The 19,481-nt window shown below is 37.5% G+C and overlaps 1 protein-coding gene across 3 annotated transcripts in view; it reads right to left on the bottom strand.

Moving 5' to 3' along the window:
• Positions 1-5,993: 5,993 nt before the first annotated feature.
• Positions 5,994-19,481, bottom strand: part of MME (membrane metalloendopeptidase) — a 134,580-nt gene continuing 121,092 nt past the window's right edge. For all 3 annotated transcript variants that reach the window (XM_037842128.1, XM_037842136.1, XM_037842143.1), the window contains exons 19-23: positions 17,443-17,576; positions 17,260-17,325; positions 15,013-15,108; positions 14,589-14,665; positions 5,994-7,802 (exon numbers count right to left, since the gene is read on the bottom strand). In XM_037842128.1, coding sequence (XP_037698056.1) covers positions 7,703-7,802; positions 14,589-14,665; positions 15,013-15,108; positions 17,260-17,325; positions 17,443-17,576 — 473 coding nt within the window. In that variant the 3' untranslated portion in view covers positions 5,994-7,702. The remainder of the gene's footprint in view (positions 7,803-14,588; positions 14,666-15,012; positions 15,109-17,259; positions 17,326-17,442; positions 17,577-19,481) is intronic.

The following is a 19,481-nucleotide window of genomic DNA, read 5'->3' on the forward strand; positions in this document are numbered from 1 at the left end:
CTATAGAAAATAAATACTGAAGCAGCCCTGGACAATGTAAAGATGGAATGCAAAGGTGCCCTGCATACAAAAACCAGCAACATTTTGGTGTCTCTACCAAGCACAGCACACACTTGCCAGTGTGACTATCTCTTAATTTTTTTGTTTAAGAATTTGAACAATATATCTTTTTAATGACATACTCCTTAAGGCTGAAGTGCAGAAGTTCCTGAGAACTTAGCAATTCATTATTAGCTTGCCTAAGGTAAAAATAATACCTATAAATAACCTTTCAGGAAAAAGCAATGTGCCAAAAAGGGTAAAATCTCAAGACTGCTTTATGATTAGCATTTCCATGGTCCTGGGTTTCTATTTTCTCAAAGCTTTGCTCCAACAATTTATGTATTAGCTACTTTAGTGTACAAAGCCATAAATACTTTCCTGACAAATTAGTGCTCATACAAGAGAGGGTCTCTCTTGGTTAATTAGATTGCATGCTGAGATAAAAGTTGGATGATAGGCAAGGCTTGTTAAGTGTCAAATAACTCACCTCTGTATGATGAAGAATATTTTATAAAGGCCAAAGTTTTAGTCTTTGCATGAGTGAATCAATTATGACCACCCATTTTAGCTGAGAATAATGACAACTCCCATATCTAATTATTTCAAATTGATGTTATATCCATATACTATTTCATAACAGATTAGTCAAGAATAATAAGGATTTTTGACTGAATTTTTATGGTTGCATATATTTTTGCCACTAGAAGATAGTATCTGAGTTTAGCATAAATTCTCAAAAGGTTTAAATAATTCTGCAATATTATCTAATGAGTATTTACTTACACTCTGTACTTTCTATAGCTGCTGCAGCAAATTGCCACAAACTTGGTGGCTTAAAATGCAAATTATTTTGCAGTTCTGTCTATCAGAAGTCTGATGTGGGTCTCACTGGGCAAAAAAAAAAAAAAAAAAGACACAATGAGACAGGGCTGCGTTTCCTTCTGGAGGTTCTAGGGGTGAATCCATTTCCTTGCACTTTCCAGCTTCGAGGCCACTTGAATTCCTTGACTGGTGACCCTCTTCCTTCACCTTCAAAGCCAGCAACAGCTGATTGAATCGTTCTCACCTAGGGTCATTCTCAGCTCTTGCCCCTTTTGCCCCACATTTAAAGATCCTTGTGATTCCACTGGGCCCACCTGTATAATCTCATTTAAAGATCAGCTAATTAACCACCTTCATTCCACCTGCAAACCTACCTGGATAATCTCCCCATTTTCAGGTCAGCTGATTAGCTTCCTTAATTCCACCTGTAACTCTAATTTCCCTTTGCCATGTAATTTAACATATTCACAGGTTCCAGGGAATTAGAATGTGGACACCTTGGGGAGTAATTTTACTGCCTACTACACACCTGCATGACAAACTGTGGTTACATTTTTACACTTTACTTCGGAGCAAATTAAGTTTCATAGGAGCTGAATAGCCTTCCCCAGATTCCTGGGGCGATGACATTTTCTGAATAAAGTGAAGGTACTTACACAATACTGTAAACTGTTTTCTCCAAAATTATTATCTTGCCCCAAACTCCAATTTCGTTTTCAGTGTGCTCTTGCTTTTTTTCTAATTTTTACTTTTGAAGAAACCCCTTGCTATTTAAAGGATTGCACTTTTTGAGCTTTTTCTGTTTTGAGAGTGACCAGTGAGAAAAATGATTCAAAAGGGATCAAGTAAGTGACTCAGAGCAACATGAAAGACAAAATCCTGGTCTTTTAGCCAAAAGCCCTCATGTTCTAAAGGACTCATGGAGCTTAATTAGTGTCAGGGAGAAGTCAGAGGTAACCATCAAAGTATCAAATTCCAGTGCAGTGGAAAGTACAATTTGCTGGCAACTGGTTACAATCTCCTTCTCAGAGAGGTGCCTGTGACTGACTATTTTGAAGAGGAGGAAATGGATGGTTAGAGGAGCCAAATGCTTGCTGGGCAGCCACTTGGCTGGCCTGTGCTCTGAACATGGGTGTCCTCTGATCTATCTGGCTCTTTCTTTGGATTTGGATTTTTCCACGAGACCGTGCCCTCGTTCCTCTACACTCTGGAAATGTTCACCATTCTCCAAGGAGTTAGGTTTACAAATAATTCTAGCTGCCTGCCTTCTGCTTTTGAGAAGTCCTTGATCCTAACTCTGATTTTAATTCCGAGAAAATGGAAGGGCAGAGATATTATTCTTTTGTTCAGTGCGGTGAATTACGAGAAGACTGGAGTAAGAGAAGGGTTCTAAATTCTCAGGAGTGGGACAAATATTTTTGCTATCACACAACTTCTAGCAAACACAAGAAATACAGGGAACTTCTTTCCAATTAGAATGATGAATAAACTTTGATAATAACATAAGATGCTTTGCTTGAATAAATAATGAGGCTTTTCTTGGTACATCAAGACATGTTAAAATGCCAACTGTGAATAAGGAATAACTGTGTCAACAAACTTGGATTGCATACTTCTCTTTGCCACATCCTTCCAGAGAAAGTATTGCTACAGAGTAATTGTGGAGGTTTTACTCTTTTGTTGCCTAATTTTACATACAAATTGAAGCCAGAGTATTTCCTCATCTCCCTCTCTCATTGTCAAAGTCTCATCAGTGCCATCAAATCCAACTTAGTGCTATTTCTTCCAGGATGTCTTTGGCATGCTGGGAAATGGAAGTCATCTGAATCATCAGATTTTGTTTTCTCTATATGTCTTGTAGATTATGCATTCTGCTGTGCAATGTATTTACATTTTAATGCCTCTACAGTGTTAAAAGGCCAGCTATATTCATTTATTTTTATCTTTTAATAGACCCAGCATACTTCATCACACATAAAACGCAGCCAATGTTGTGTTTACTGATTTAATCATTTAAAATATTTAATGTTCCTTTAAAAATAACAAAGCCTTAGATAAAGTAATAAAGGAAATTGGAAAACACGTAATTTTCATTTGTTTCTCTTTAAAAATATATGCTTTTGGAATTATTAGCCACAAATGATATGTGTTGATTATGATAAGTTACAATGCATTTTATAGTGATGTAAACAGCTTTGATAGTAACTTTATATCAATTTTAGACTTCAACATACATTGGTTTGTTTCCCAGCCTTGTCATTTACTGTCTGTGTGAATTTGGGCAAATCAGTTACTCTCTCTTACACTCAAATTCACCAACTATAAAATGGGGATAATGATGCTAATATCAGAGGTTAGTTGTATTTAATGTAAAACTTATACAAACCACCTAAATTATGTGGCTGGCTCACAATTAATACTCAATAAGTATTTTTTCTCCTTCCTTCCCACCCTACTCTATTATGACTATTAATTTTCTTAAAAATATACTCTAACTAAACTGCATAATGTTTCCATTTTGGTCAAATAAAATTAAAATTAAAGTTGACATTTATTCAAGTTTTAATATTTACAATGTACTCCCAATGGAGACATTTTGCAAAGCAACTGAGAAGTATCTAGTACTACTGGTGGTGTAGATATGTTTTTTCTTCTGAGAATGGTGCTTTTCATCTTTTGGAAAACTGCCCTTCCCCAACTCTGTAGGGGAGTCAATGATTCTAATTTCTATATCCCCCATCCGCCAACATGCCCTATCCACAGGGGTAGGCATGTTTCCAAAGTGGGCCAGTTTTTCTTTGGGAAGTGTCACATGCAGACCACAGATAGAAGACTGACCCCTCCGTCAAAGCTGAAAACTGGTAAACCCGGGAGCAGTTAACCACCACAGCCTTCTTAGAGAGAAAGCCAATCTTGAACAATCAATTACACATGGAAAGAAGGCCCAGTTACTCGTACCTCATACTGGCCCATTCAGCAATGTAAATCAACAGAATCTCTAGTTTTGACTTAATTTCTGTGAGTTTGATTTTCACACTTGCAATCTAAAGTCTTGACAAATATAAGCTCACATAAGCAGCAGGTCACATGAGATTAGGGGCATCCTGTTGCCTGCCCCTGCTGAGACCTCTTAATTTTAGCATCTGACCACAGGTAAACCATCAGGTAAACCATGGCACCTACCCAAGGAAGTGATCACCATATAAACTACTGGCTTGTTTCACAGCCCTAGGTTGTATCCTTGATTTGGTCAGGATTTGGCAAATGCCAGTGTTTTATCTGGGGGTGGGGTGGGAGGGGTGGAGATCAGGTGAGAGAGTTTGGCCAGGTCAGTAAATCATTTATCATTTTCACATGCACACCCAACACCTTTGGAGTGCATGCTTTGTTCTCACAGAACTGCAGTAGTCAGAGGAAGGTCCTCCAAATCCCTTTGCTCTGCAGTGTGTGTCAGAGCCACTTCGTAAACTGTGAGATCTGGTCTGTTCCCAGGGAGCCTCCTGACCAAAATCTCCTGCACAAAAGCAACAGGGTCTAACCTGCCTGAGACACCAAACTGAAAATATTTGTTTATTTATTCGAGGGAATTATCAATTTTCCTCTCATTCTTCTCCCTTACATTTTCCCTTCCTACCTCTCTCTTCTTTCCTTCCAAATAACATTTTCTAAATAACTTTTAAAAAGTAATACTTTCTCATTATAGACATATCTAAACTACGGAAAAACAAAACAAGGAAATAGAGATCACCTATAATACCACCATCCAGAGAGAGTCCTTGTTAATTTTTGGCATACATTTTCCAACTCTTTCTAGGCAACAATATTTTAACATAATTGAAACCATAATGTATATTCCTAACTGGGAGCTGGATTAAAGATAAGGCAGCATTGGGCACTTTATCAAAAGACATAAACTCTTTCTCCTGCTGATTCACTGATGACTCTAATTCTTTTTTATTTTACATGAGAAAAGCAGAGGCCCTATAAATATATCAAATAACCAAGGTCTCCTTGTCATTAGTAGAAGAATAGGACTAAAACATAAGGACTCTATTCCCGGCACAGCAAGCTTTCCACCTTGCACTGAGAACCCACATGTGCATTTCAGCATTGAGACAGACTCCTTACCAATCGGTGTGGCCAAGAACTTTCTCCTCGCACCATCCCTGTGTTACATCAACTCCCTAGTAAAAGATAATTGAACCGTTGGTGGCTCAGCATCTGAACTCTCTCCTCAACCAGAACTCAGCCATGTTGGCATTGGATTTATGTGAAAGACGGGTAGGTCTTATCAGATATGACAACTCCAAATGATGGAGAGTGGCTACCGAAGGTGCTAGGCTGGCAGTGATTATAAGACCCCATGTGACTCAATGAGAATTTCACGTGCAATTAGTGATATCTGGATTGTGGAGGGGACGGGGACATCAATTTTCTGACTTACTTGGGTCTGTCTATCCCTTGGCCCTAGAAAATCTTATGTTTATATAGAAAGGATCCAGGTCCTAGAGATTAGTTTATAGGAATTTTCATCAAGTCCCTCCCTAGGGATAGGAGCCTGATGTTTTAAAGGGCTAGCATTTGAGAATTCCTATACTGTCCATACTTGTACTAGTCACTCTTTACCTGCTCTGACAGGATGAGAGTGAAATAATTCACAGATAGTTGTTTTATTCAGAGCTGGAAGCTCCAGTTGCTCAAACTACTAATATAGGTGGGTATATTTCAGGTTTATTTTAAGGAAATAAGTCATAAGTATTCCTTGAATTATCCATTATCTAAGGGAATGTTGGTGATGAAGAGGAGGAAAAGAATGAGGATATCCATGGATAGTCTGAAACCATATTTTCAATATTTATAATTAACTTTAAGAAGAACTTGAGAAATGAGTCCACTAAAGTCTCAAGTGAAAAAAAGATGGAAATATGCAAGCTTGTTCATCTGCACTCTTTGTAATAGCCTCAAACTAGAGACTTCACAAGTGGCCATCAAAGACAAGATGGATGAATTGTAGTGTAGTTTCATAACAGAATATATTTCAACAATGAGAATTAATGATCGACAACTAAACAAAACAATAGAGATGAATCTCACAAGTGCAATGTTGAGTGAAAGACACCAGACACAAATATTTACTGATTGATTTCATTTATATAAAGGATGAAAACAGGCAAAACTAATGTATGGCATAAGAAGTCAGGGTAGTAGTTGTTCTTGGAGGGGAAAAGTGACAGGAAGGGGACAAAGGGGACTTCTAGGGTTTCTAGGGTGCTAGCAATATTCTGTTTCTTACAGGTGCTGATTACAAGGCTGTGCTCTGCTGGAGAAAACTGAGCTGAATGCATAAGCTTTATGCAATTTTTGTATATTTTTTCCAATAGCTTCTTTTAAAAAGGTAAGTGAGCAATTTTCAAGAGACATGAAAACCAATACCCGTATTTTGGATAGAAATTCTCTCACTTCCGTCTTTTATCAGGGAAAATAAGGATTTTGGAGGTGTGCCTTTTTTTGTAAAATCTTAAGTAATGAAATAAACTAAACTAGCCAATAGGATAGGAAAAGAAAGGAGCATAAAAGCCTCAAGAGAAGAATTGCCAAAAGGGACTAGACATTTCCTTTCCAGAACTCCATCAGAGGAGCCGAAGCCTCCCATTTTTATACAGAAATGCACTTTCCAAAGCTGGGAAGCTGTCATGGACTCACAATTTCAATTTATTATCAAAATATTTTCATCAGATGATAAACCTGAAATGATAAGGAGCCATGGCACTACATAGATGCAGTTTTGCCCTTTTATAGTAGCTACTCTCAAGGACAGACTTAATTTTGAAAATCCTGCTTATAAACCAGAAGTATTATATCTCTAGACAACCATCCAATGGTAATATTTACCCCCAGTTTGTGCATAAAGCTTTTCATCAATATGATTTTTAAGTTTAAAAAATCTCAGTTCTTCATCTGTACATCACTTTATACATCTTGGCTTAAAACTGTTTATCTCAGAATAAAGAACCCTAACAAAACTTTAATATTCAATGAGTATCTATAATAACAGTTACTTAGTCATACATGTAGTTAATAATTAAATATAAAAATTATTATTTATACATTACTACAAATCTCTTAAAAAGACCAGTTTTGAAAGAGCAAGAAATTGCTTAGAAAATTGCAGGGGCCCCCAAGAATCTCCTCAGTCAAAGCAGGTACAACAAAGACAGTATTAGACATTCATTTTTGCCCTAAGAGTGTTAAAACAAAATTATCTCAGAATGTATAAATGATAACCGGAAAAATTATTTTAAAACTGTATAAGCCCCAAGACCCCAATATGGATAAGGATTCTTTGGAAGTGTTTTGAACGAGAATAAGAGTTGCAAATAAAAGTAAAAAGCAAATACATAGGCAATGTATTTTTAACTATCACATCACTGCTGTGCTTTTGGTGCCCCAAATGTATTCTTCAATATCTTCTTTCTCCCTTTGACTAGAAATCCCAGTCTATATCAGCAACTGGTTAACACTGATTCCAAGGGACAATATCAAAAGGACAGCCCATGTAAAAAACAGAAATGAACAGTAATATCATCTTTAGAAACTAAGCATTATTTACGCAGCAAGAAGTGATTGATTTGACAGACATGAGACCTCCTCCTCACTCTGCACCCTGTCCACAATTACCCAACTTTGCTTTCATTATCCCGAAGCAGTTATTTTCGAGGGTCTCTCTTTTCTGTTAATTACCCGTAAGTAATTACAATGATATCCATGGCCCATTTTCTCTCAGATAGAGTTCCCCATCTCTGTGGTGTTAGCAACTGTGTGCTGCTTCTTCTGAGGATCACCAAACCCGACATTTCTTTTCTGGATTCATGTATGAATTCTTGAGGCAATGAAAGGCTTCTGAAAACTCAGGAGAATTCTGCAAAGTCCCAATTATCCTTCAAGACAAACAAACAATTCACCATGAGTATTGGCATTCTATGTTCGTACTCTGTCAAAGCTCCCTAGAATTTCTCCATGCAGATTAAAAGGAAAAACCAAAAATTAAGCTGGTAGAATGAGTCTGCTCCTTCTCATTAACAGAATTCATAAGAGAAGTAACAAAGTGTAGGATTAATGGCACAGATTCTGGAGACAGACTGCATGGGTTGAATCCTGGTCATGAGCTATATTTATTTAATCTATATACCTCAGTTTCTTTATCTGTAAAATGCATACAATAATAGCACTTGCATCTTATGGTTGTCATGGGGAAATAATAATTTATAAAAACTTTATGTGTTTATAAAATAACCAGGTAATTCATATTTGGACTTGAGGTTATTACAAAGAGTTTGGTCAAAGAACAAAAATATGATCTCCCATTACATCTTAAAAGGGCTCACATAACAACTTAAATATAATAGGCTTCATATAGATATTTGGTGGCTTGATTGAGTAGGAAAGCATTGATTTGATTTAATAGGGAAGATAGTGAATTATTTTCTTTTTCTTTCAAAAGAACTCCTAAGATATCAGAAACTGGATTCAGCCTGAATAACTGGAAAGGACTGGCGAAATACCAATTTCTTCTTATCTCTGACCCCAGTAGGCAAAACAATACTGTCTAACCCATTATCGGCACCAAGCAGCATTTGAGGGGAGAGATGGGTCAGTACAATGATGCAGAGGTGATGTTTCCATATCAACCTTGAGCCGGCTCCTTCCCTTCTCTTCCCTAGGGGACCATCTCACCACCCACCTTGGGTTGGGAGGAAGAGGCTGGGAGGAAGAGAGGCCAAAGGCTATTCACTCACTGATCCTTCCATACTCCTCTTTTGTGGATCTGAAGCAAGAGGACTGGAGTGGCGGGAAGACTAGGTACAAGGGACATGAGAGTATATTCTGATTTATTGAAATTTTTTAAAATGGTGGATATACCAGGATGTTTATAAACCTTGTTCTCCTCTCTCCTCCAATCCATCCTCAACACAGCAAGCCAGAGTGGTCTTTAAACATTTTAATCAAATCACATAATCCTCTTACTTCAAACCTTCCAGAGGCTAGAAGGAAATTCAGACTCTTCACCATGGCCTCTGAGGTCCCGAGGCTCCAGCCTGCCTTCCCAGCCTCCTCAAAGTACATTTCTCTTCCTGTTCCTCATTAGGCTCAAGCTATGCTGACCTGTTTTCCATTCCTCAGACCTCCCTTTTTAGCGGTTGCTACCCCCGGCAAGCCCACTACTCCCCAGTAGCTACATCCTTCTCCACTTCCATAGAGGTCTTCTTTGAATATTGACTAAATTAGTCCCTCCCACCTGTACTATCTCTTACAGTTATTTGTTCTCATTCTTAACTGTCTGACATACCCACTATACTGTAATCTCCATAAGGGCAAAATAACCCATAGTTCTCGCTCCCATTGTTACCGCTATGCTTAGCACAGTGAGTTGTATACCGCAGGACTCAGTGCACATTGAATGAAGGAATCTGTGACCTGGTTAGGGTGACTACATGTATTGGAATAAGAGGGCATTATGAAGAAAAACATTACTTAGTGGTTTTTGCTTGTTTATTTGTTACTATGGACCAACCAGCAGATAAAGACAGCATTTCCTTTTTCTATCCCCATTTCAGGAAAGAGAGATTCATATGGAATTGCAAAAAGTCTTGTCTTCCCGTCGTTTTGCCCATCATTACATTAGCAGTCCTCCAACCACCACCACCATCACCGCCACACAGCATTTTGGTTGTTTGTTTTTTAGGACTCAAAGAGTTATTGAAAGGAATCTCCTTGGTGCGTGGGGGGCAGGGGGATGGGGAGTGGAGGTAGGGTGGAGCCAGATCTGGGGAATTGATATCTGTTAGTCCACTCAAGAGGAAGAAGATTGGCCCCTCCAAGACTGGAGAGGCATCCAAATGGTGGACTGTGTGAATGACAAAGACTTGCCTCCCGCTTCCAAGCAGGGCCCTCAGAGGATCTCTGAGAGGATGACATGCGTCTGCTGGGAACACAAGATGAGCTGGGCTCCTGAGGCTCTAGAGCAGAGCACTCTTGAGTGCTCAAGACTCCCCGAGTTCAGATGGATCACTCAGACATGGCAGGCTGAAGATGGGGGCAATTTCCTAATTTCTAGGCAGTTTGGATTCCTGAATAATCCTAGAAAGGAGTACACTAAAAATTAAATTTTTCACCACCTCCTGGCTGAGGGTGGGATTTTACAGCTTGAATTAATTTAATAAAAAAAAGTATGTCATTTCTTATATTTGAATGTTCAAGAACAAACTCACTCCAGATGTATGGCTCAAAGTGCTTGTATATGGAGGAGTCAAAAGATCTTAGCCATCAGGGATTTGCACTGGTCTTTAGTCTTCTAGAGTCTAGGCTTTATTAAGTTAGAAGGGAGCTTTTGTTTCCCCTCCCAATTCAGGAAAACCTCTACAGTGGCCCAGGGACGTCATCACATTGGCCTTACTGTTCCTCATGCTGCAGAGCAAGCTCCCTCGCTGAAAGGGTCAACATTTGAGTTATTGACTGGCCCAGCTGTACTTTTTTTGTTTTTATTTTATTAGAACATTTTCCAAAGACAGCATCTTAGATATTGCCATGAGGGACAAGTCCTTCAAAAAAAATATTCAAACCCATGATATAATTCTGCATTTCTCTGAAACATAATAAATAACTTAAAAGAACAGAAAAAAGAAAAAAGAAACTCAAAGAAAGAAAGTCTTCACAAAACACCACCGGGAGGTAGCAATGCTGAGACACTCAACCCAACGTGCACCCAGCTCTCCATCTCCATTTCCCCTCATCTCCTTCCACCCAAAGCTGCACTTGGATACCTCGATTCTGAATCATTATGTCAGCAAATGCAAAAAGCCTAATGCAGCAGGGCTTCATTACTTTTCTAGGACTCTAGAGCTTGACTGCTTACAACATCAACTCTTTGGATGCATGATATAAATAGTCCATTTTGAAAAGTGGATACATTATTAATGAAATAAATCCTTTCTCTGAATAGATCATATTTCATTAATATTACATAGAGTATGTACATGAATTTCATGCTATATGAAAACTATGTGGTTAATTTTATTTCCTTGTCAATTAATCTCTTGGGTTCAAAATATCTAAGAGATATGGCATTGAACATCATCATGTTTTCAAGAAACGACTTTATATCCTAACACATATCTGACTACTCCTGCCTGAAATTAGTTAGATCTTTGAATTGCTGAATGTACTTTTTGCAATTAACAGATCTCAGGCACCCTTTGGTTATTCCTTTTAAATGAATGTCTTGGCTACAAAGTTATCATTCATGATTAACCCTGTAATCTTCATCATTGGCTAATTTTCATGCTTCTTAGAAGTAAAGTTACATTGGCCAGCATATATTCCACTACAAATTCATGCAGAAATAAATGCCAGAGTAGATTCCTATGTATTGGGTATCAGTTAACAAACACTAACAGGACATTTGTAAGTCTCAGCAAAATCCATACTGATATTATAAGGATATCAGAGGCTGATGCTAATATTTAAGATCTACGAAATAAACATCAGAATTTCAAGTAAGGTCTAGCCTAGCATGCTAAGTCATAAAATAAGAAGGTACAAAAAAGGCTAATTACCTGAAAAATGTCTGCATAAAGCATTAGAAAGAATATTTTTCTAAAATATTAATTATCCTGTGGATAGTATTTCTTGCATTGTGAGACAGTGTTATATAAAGTGCCCCCTTTTTTTTTCTAAATGGAAGATAATATTGAGCAATCAAAGCATCTAAGTTAGCATCATTACTATTTAGGTGGCATACACATTGGTAACACTAGTTGGGCTTGTTTCAAAAATTTTTTTTAGAAATACTGTTAAATTTTTATATTTTATATAGAAATATTACATCTGAATATCTTTAGGAACATGTTTATAGATTATAGTAATTATTATCATAACAAATAACTGTCCCCTGAAGTGACTGTGGATGGCTAACCAAAAACTGGATTTCCCAAAAGGAGTCAACATTTAAATGTGGATTCAGTTTCTAACTTTAGGGAAAATAATTTTATTTGTTTATTTGTTTTTTTAATAATAAAGTTTTTAGAAGTTTATTTTAAAGTACATAAAGCTTTAGTTAGGGAACAATAAAACAATTTAGGGTAGAGCTAAAAACATGATGTTTGTTATAGGTTTAGCATTATATCAAGTATACTTTGCCTTTTGTTTTTAAAACCATGGCTATTTAGGCATAAAGTTACAAAATCTCCCTCTAGTTCTTTTAAAATTTTGTTTTACTTTGTACAACCAGGAAGCAGCCTGTTTCCAAAACTAAATGTAACCTCAACCTTTTGCCAAGGAAATCCCTCTACCTCCAGAGAAAATATTAATTTCCTTGACAAAAGGTTGGCATTCCATTTACCCTTTTGAAGAAATATCACATACTACTTTTATTAAGAATGAAGACTAGTCACAAACAGTCATCTGTGGGGCCAGAACAAAGAAAATAAAAGTTATAAATAATTTCAAATGCTTGTAATAAAATAACTGGTTTCAGTTTAAAACTGGGAGTAGAAAACAGTCATATATATATATATCAAGTAACTGGTGACCAGTTATTGATGTCCTGAACTATGCAGAACACAAGAAATGAGCAACAAAAAGCCTTTGACTATCAGCTTATATGGAATGTTGCAAAGGCCATGTATTTTATTCATAGGAATTCTTACTCTGTTCATACCTCTCCTCTAAAACTAATCTTAATACTAATTATCAAACATATACTGTTATAGGCACTTCATATACATCAACATTAATCCTCCTAGCAACTCTGGTGATAATTTAATATTCATTTTACATTTGAAGAAACTGAGGCATGGAGAGGTTAAGTAACAGCCTGTAAATGGCAGAGCCATGGTTGGAACTCAAGTGTTTTTTACTACAAAGTTTGCATTTATTTTTACCCTATTGTATAATGATCTGTTTTTTGAGGCAATCAGAATGGAGATGTGGGATGGCTAAAGGTAGGCAGTTTAATGACAGGAAAGAGAACAAGGTAAGAAACAAACAGAAAAGCCCTAATAAAAAGCCAAAATGAGAAGTCAAAAAGCGTCACCATCTGTGGCTCTTTATGGTAGGAATAAATAATTCCACACACTTTAGCTTTTAAGGATTTCACTGAACAAATAAACAATGAAACCATAGCTAAAATTCATAACAAGAGTCTGTCATCCAGAAAAAGTTAGATTCTGTTCAGTATATTGTATTAAGTTAGGAAGGTAGAAAACGTATTTTGAATAAGGAATGTCGATCCAATGGTTAAGATAAAAAATGTTAATACTCAAAAGAGAAAAACTTTCGCTATCGAAAAATTAATCAATTCTCTGAGGAAGCCAGGTGTACGTGGTTTTACAAGGTATTACAGTATTACTTAAATTCACCTATATTTTTACGAATGTATGCTTTGTTCATGGGGATATGCAAGGCAAAGCTTTGACAAATTAGATTGTTGTGGTGGTTTGTGTGTGCTTATAAACGTTTTCTGTTATCTTCAGAATTAGATTCTTACACTTTAACTACTGAAGGGAAAAAAATGACAACTTAAACAACTTAACTACGGAAGGAAAAAATGACAACTTAAAATTAAAACTAAAAGTTCATTGGATAAACTATACTGGAAATTGATCCAATAACTTTTGTTGTTTATTATCTAAAAAGCAGTTAATTTGGATATCTTAGCAGTACTAAATTTAGCCTGGATTATACACATTGCAGGCCTACAATACATCATTGCTGTATTAGTGAATTTTGAAATAACTGTTCAGGCAAATACTAGATTGTGATGATGATGACAACGATGATACCAGAACAAAGTGAGTACATTCTTTGATTTTTAAATGTGCTATTTTACTGCTTTATAATTGAATGTGGCCTTCTCCCAGGAATGAATGATCAGTCCAGTTTGTTCATGTCTATTTTAGGTAGGGCTTTCAAAATTTAGCCCATTAATTCTGTTTTCCAACTCCTTTTTCCAACCACTCTACACAATTTTAAGGCTTTTTTTTTTTTTTTAATTTTCCTGCCTCAGAGATGTTGCTGAGCAGGGATTTAGTGATTAAGAGTTACAGTACCTGGGAAAGAGGTAGCAATAGGAACACAGTCTTAAAACTAGATATGTAGGGATTTAGTATATAATATTCAAATGTTGGTTAGGATGATTCTCTTTCAATCCATTGTTCTCTTAGACTTTTTGATTTGGGAAGGCCTTCCATTCTGTAAAGCCTTTTTCCCCAGCATCCCTGAAGGATTGTTCTCTGACTTTGCTTATTTGCATCTGGAGCTTTCGGAAAAACTTTAACCCATGTCGAACAACCTCTAATTTAGTAGAAAGTTTCCCCTTACGTTGAATGGAAATCTTTCTTTGGAACAGCTACACACTGATTTTAGGCTTCAGCCATTCACAAGATCTTAAAATGTCTTTGTGATACTTGAGGTGAAGATTTTGTTGTAATCCATTAAGCACTGAGCCTGGGTCCCATATATTCTGACAATAAGAGCAACTATCAATCCGCTATGCTTGTGTAAACATGGTATTTATCCTAATGTGTTCTTTGACTCTCAACAAACAATCAAATGAACAACACCACTGGATTTCCAAATGTTACACAATCTTAGGAAAAGCCAAATTCCAAGTTTGGAAGCTATGGAGCCAATACCGGTGCACCTTCGATGCCTCTGTCCCAACGCACCTGAAATTGCCTGGACTGTGCACATCAGTTTTAATGGAGTTGACAGCATATTCTGGCCTGTAGGTCCCACACCACACCTAGGGACAGGGATAGAGAAACAAAGTGCTGATCTCAGGCACAATCAAGGATCATTTGTTTGGGCAAGTTGGAGGAAAAGCAAACTTCCCACTGCAAAAAAATAAATTGGAATTCAACATTCCTCAGCCTTTTACTCTTCAAATAATATTCTATAATAGGCAACCAGGAACATAATTATTTATCATTAATATGATCTGACAGTCTGTAATACACAATAAAGCTGATCAAATCAAATGCTCTGCCACAATTAATTAAAACAAGAAAATTCAGCATGCAATATCTAAATTACTGTGAAATTGCAGCTCAAAATGATTTTCATATCTATCAATCAAGAAAGATACAATACCTGAGCAAAGTTCAAGAAGAACAGCTGTTTGTGGTTTAGGTCAAGTCCAGGAAGTAATTTTTCTTCACCATTCTTTTTAATGTAATTTTGGTAGGCCTAGGCAGTTAATGAAATAGAAACAAGCTGTTTATAATTTCTAAACTTACATTTAAAGCTATGGAAGGAACCATGTAACTAAGTAATTGACCTTTTATAACAGACTCACCATAGCAATACATGTAGATATGGTGACATACAACTATTTCATGGGTTAGAAAGAATAGCTAGAATTTATTTACAAATGCTCTGAAAAGAACAGGATACTGAATAGCAGTTGACATGAGCCTGGCACATGTCAGATGACCAATAATGTCTGTTGAATGAATGGATGACATTAAATAAGTGCTGAAAAACATTATCTCAGTGTTCTATAGATAGGTAAGTTCAGTCAGTTGGAGGAATGAATTGCCAAGGGGATCTGCAATAGCCATGTTTAGCTTAGTTACCACTCTTAGCAAAAAACAGACTCATTCCAGACTTAGACAAGTTGAGTGATTTTTGCAGAAACTCAAGAGATTGCTTTCAGATCTATTACCCTGTGATTCTAAGGATAAGGATAAGTAACTCTTCTGGTCCCCTGAAGACAGGATAGATAGACTGAACCTCAGTTATTTTAGGAGGAAGGAATTTAGGTTACTTGAATGTCAGAAAATATTCTTGATTCTTATGGATTTATAGACACTATTGAAGAATGTAGTTTTCCTCTGCTAAATATATTCAAGAAAGGGACTGACAACACTTCCAATTTAATATAAAGAAGGTGACCAATTAGACAAGCATAAAATATATTTCAAATCTTCCTATTTGCCATCAGCATAGAACTATTGAGTCTCTACTATGTGGGGGATATGGAGAGGGCTTGGGCCTGCTCCCCCTTAGGGAGCTCACAATCTTATAAGGAGGTGGGACATTACATCTTTAGATTTCACGTATTTTCAAAGTGTAATGAAATATTCGCACAATTGCCATTTGGTTCATTATTCCAACCTGCAGTTGATCTATGTGAGGATATCTAGGGAAAGTACTATCAATCCAGACTTTGGCTAGATTTTTACAGCAGCGATTCTCAATCTCACTGTACATTAGAATCAACCATGGGAGCATAAGAGTGCTAATGTCTTCTGCTTCCAGCCAAGATGGAGTTATGGCAACTGGATTTAACTTCCTGGCAGAAACAATCAAACAACGGACTAGTTGTACAAAATAGTTTGCACAATTCTTGACGTCAATCTAAAGGAGAGTGATCCTTGAGAAATGATAAGCAAAAAAGGTGAGTCCTCCAATTGCCCCAGCTTATTGCCTTGAAAGACTTTCCAGATCATGACATAGGGAGGAGAAATCCAGTCTCAGAGCCCAACACACTGCTTGAGTTTAGGAGAAGGAGCTCAGTATATGAGGATGTCAAAGACAAAGAACTAGAGAGGAGAGAGCTGTGCAGAGAAAGAACTCCAGAGATCACAAATGGTCCCCCCTTGAGTATTTAGCTGAGCACTGATCTTGGCATGTGTTGAGAAAACTCCCTGAAGCCAGAGAATAAAACCAACCAAAAGGATTAGAGAAAAAGGACCTGGCACTCACACAGGACATGGTAGAATGCCTGTTCCTACCAGTAAGAATGGAAAACCTCAAGACTCACACAATAAAGTCTTGCTCCAGCAGTGGGAATAATTGTTCCAGTCCCACCTAATATGTTGTAAAAGCCAGAACCAAAAAAATCAAAGTATTTCCAAGTAATTTAACTGTGTCTCAGACTAAATCTCAAGAATATTTATAGGAATACAAAAATATTAAACATCTAAACAGGTAAAATTCACAATGTCTGCCATCCAATTAAAAATTACCAAGCATGCAAAGAAGCAAGAATCTATCTATCTTTCAACAGGAACTGGCTGAGATTAATTCTTTTGGAAATTTGCAGCCCGCTAACCCTTCCAGCCTTCACACTCAGATCATCCTTGGCCACTACCTAAATTGCAGGCACCCCCAGTCATCTCTCCCACACTGCTCCAACGCTTCCTCTTCCCTGACGCAACCACCAATGGGCAACTCCTTCCCCCTTCCCCAAACATTTCCATGGCAAACAAATAATCCTACATCCTCATCTGCACCAGTGAACATTATTAGAAGTTCTTTTTGAAAAAGTTTTAAGTGGGTGAATAAATATTGTAAACACTCAAACCACTAAAATGGGAAGAAAACATTACTCACTCTGTATGCTTGTCCAATACCTCCATTGTCGGCAATGTTTTCTCCCAGTGTACTAATTCCATTGAGCTGTTAGAAGGAAAAAAGTTCCTTAACTGCATTTGGATTAATTGTTAAGAAAAGCAAAAATAATTCATTTAATATTTAACATATCTAAAATTTTCCAAGACAATGTTGATGACATACGTGCTGTCCACCTGCTAGGTCCCAAGAAAAGTTTCCATACTGGTAAACCATGCACTGGGATTGGTCTTTAAAATTATTTGCAGATTGCTGAGTCCACCAATCAACGAGGTCTCCATCCTTGTTAAAATTTCTACCTGTAACATATTCATTGAAGCAAAACAATAAGCTATCTTAAATTCAAAGTTTAAGGACTGAGGAAAAAAGCAATCTTGGAAAAAAAGAACAAAGTTGGCAGATTCACATGTCCTGATTTCAAACTGTACTAGAAAGTTACAGTAATCAAAATAGTGTCGTACTGGTATAAGCACTGACATGTAGAGCAATAGATTAGAAATGAGAGCCTGGAAATAAATCCTCATGCCTGTCACCAATTAACTTTTGACAAGGGCCCACTCTCTGGAGAAGTACACTCAATGGGGAAACAAAAGTCTTTTCAACAAATAGTGTTGGGAACACTGGATATAGAATGCAAAATAGTCAAACTGGACTCCTACCTCACCCCATTTACAAAACTTAATTCAGAATAGATCAATGACCTAAATATAAAAACTAAAACCATAAAACTCATATGAGAAAAAAAAGGGAAAAGCTTTAGAACCTGGTATGAATTCTTAGATATAAAATCAAAAGCACAAGCAACAAAAGACCAAAATAAATGGAAGGGCACTCTGTATTCATGGAATGGAAGAATATGGTTAAAATGTCAATTCTACTCAAACAATTTACAGATTCAATGCATTCCTAATCAAAATTCCAACAGCCTCCTTAGCAGAAATGGAAAAGCCAAGCATCTGATTATAATGGAAGGGTAAGGGGCCCTGAATAGCCTAAACCATCTTGAAAAAAAGAGCATGGTTGGAGGACTCACACTTACCAAACCTAACACTTATTAGAAAGCCACAGTAATCAAAGCAGCATGGTACTGGCTTAAGGACAGACATATAAACAAGTGGAATTGAATTTAGAGTTCAGAATCAGCCCTCCACTTATGGTGAACTGATTTGGGGGAAAGAGCAATCTCTGCAACAAGTGGTGCTGAAAACTGGATATCCATATGCAAAAGAGTGAAGGTGGGCCCCTACCTCACACCATATACAAAAATCAACTCAAAATGGATCAAAGACTTAAATATGAAAACCAGAACTATAAAACTCATAGAAGAAAACATAGGGAAGCATCTTCAGGAATATGTGTTAGGCAATTGTTTCTTAAACTTTACACCCAAAGCATGAGCAACAACAACATCAACTACAACAACAACAACAAAAAGATAAGTGGGACTCCTCAAAATTAAAAACTTTTAGAGGAGCTAAGATGGCAGCATCGAGAGGAGTGGAAGACTGTTAACCCCCCCGGGAACAATCCATAAATGACCAAAACACTAGTAAGTAACCTGGAATAACTGGAGGAGACAAACATGACTGTCCACTCATCATCCACCAACCTGAATTGGGAGAAATGCCTGATTGCAGCATAAAATCTGTAAGTAAAACTGCAGACCCGCGCTGAGAGCTGAGAGCCGAGAGCCCCTCCCTCATGGAAGCCTCACGGTGCTAGAGAGCAGCACTCTCTCAACCCAGCTCCAACTGATGTTTTAAAGTTAACTCCTCAATACCGACAGCGAATCCTCAACAAGCAGACAGAAGCTTTTGGTGACAACCGACCTTGGGAGAGTCGGGGGACATATCTGCCTCAGGATGGGGAGCCCAGAGGATTGGGTGCTATCTCTGGTTGATGGGTGAACCCGGGAGCTTTTCTGTCCCTTTCTCTCTCTGTGGAGAAAACCTCAGCCATTTTCAGCCCATAGCGCTTTGCAGTAAAGACAGCTCAGCCATTTTAAAATCAAAACACTTTGATCAGCAAAGTCAGAGAAATAAAGAACTTATTGATATGCAGATGATCTCTCTGGTGGAGGCATAGCTTCCCAAGAGGAAAGGGAGGGGCTCAGCTCTACTGCCTGCCTTAACCAGAACCAGACCCCAAAGCCTGGGGTAGGAGAGCCATGGGCCACACCCTCTTACACAGGCAGTGACAGGCTG

This window comes from Choloepus didactylus, chromosome 1, assembly GCF_015220235.1.
Source record: "Choloepus didactylus isolate mChoDid1 chromosome 1, mChoDid1.pri, whole genome shotgun sequence".
Lineage (NCBI taxonomy): Eukaryota > Metazoa > Chordata > Mammalia > Pilosa > Megalonychidae > Choloepus > Choloepus didactylus.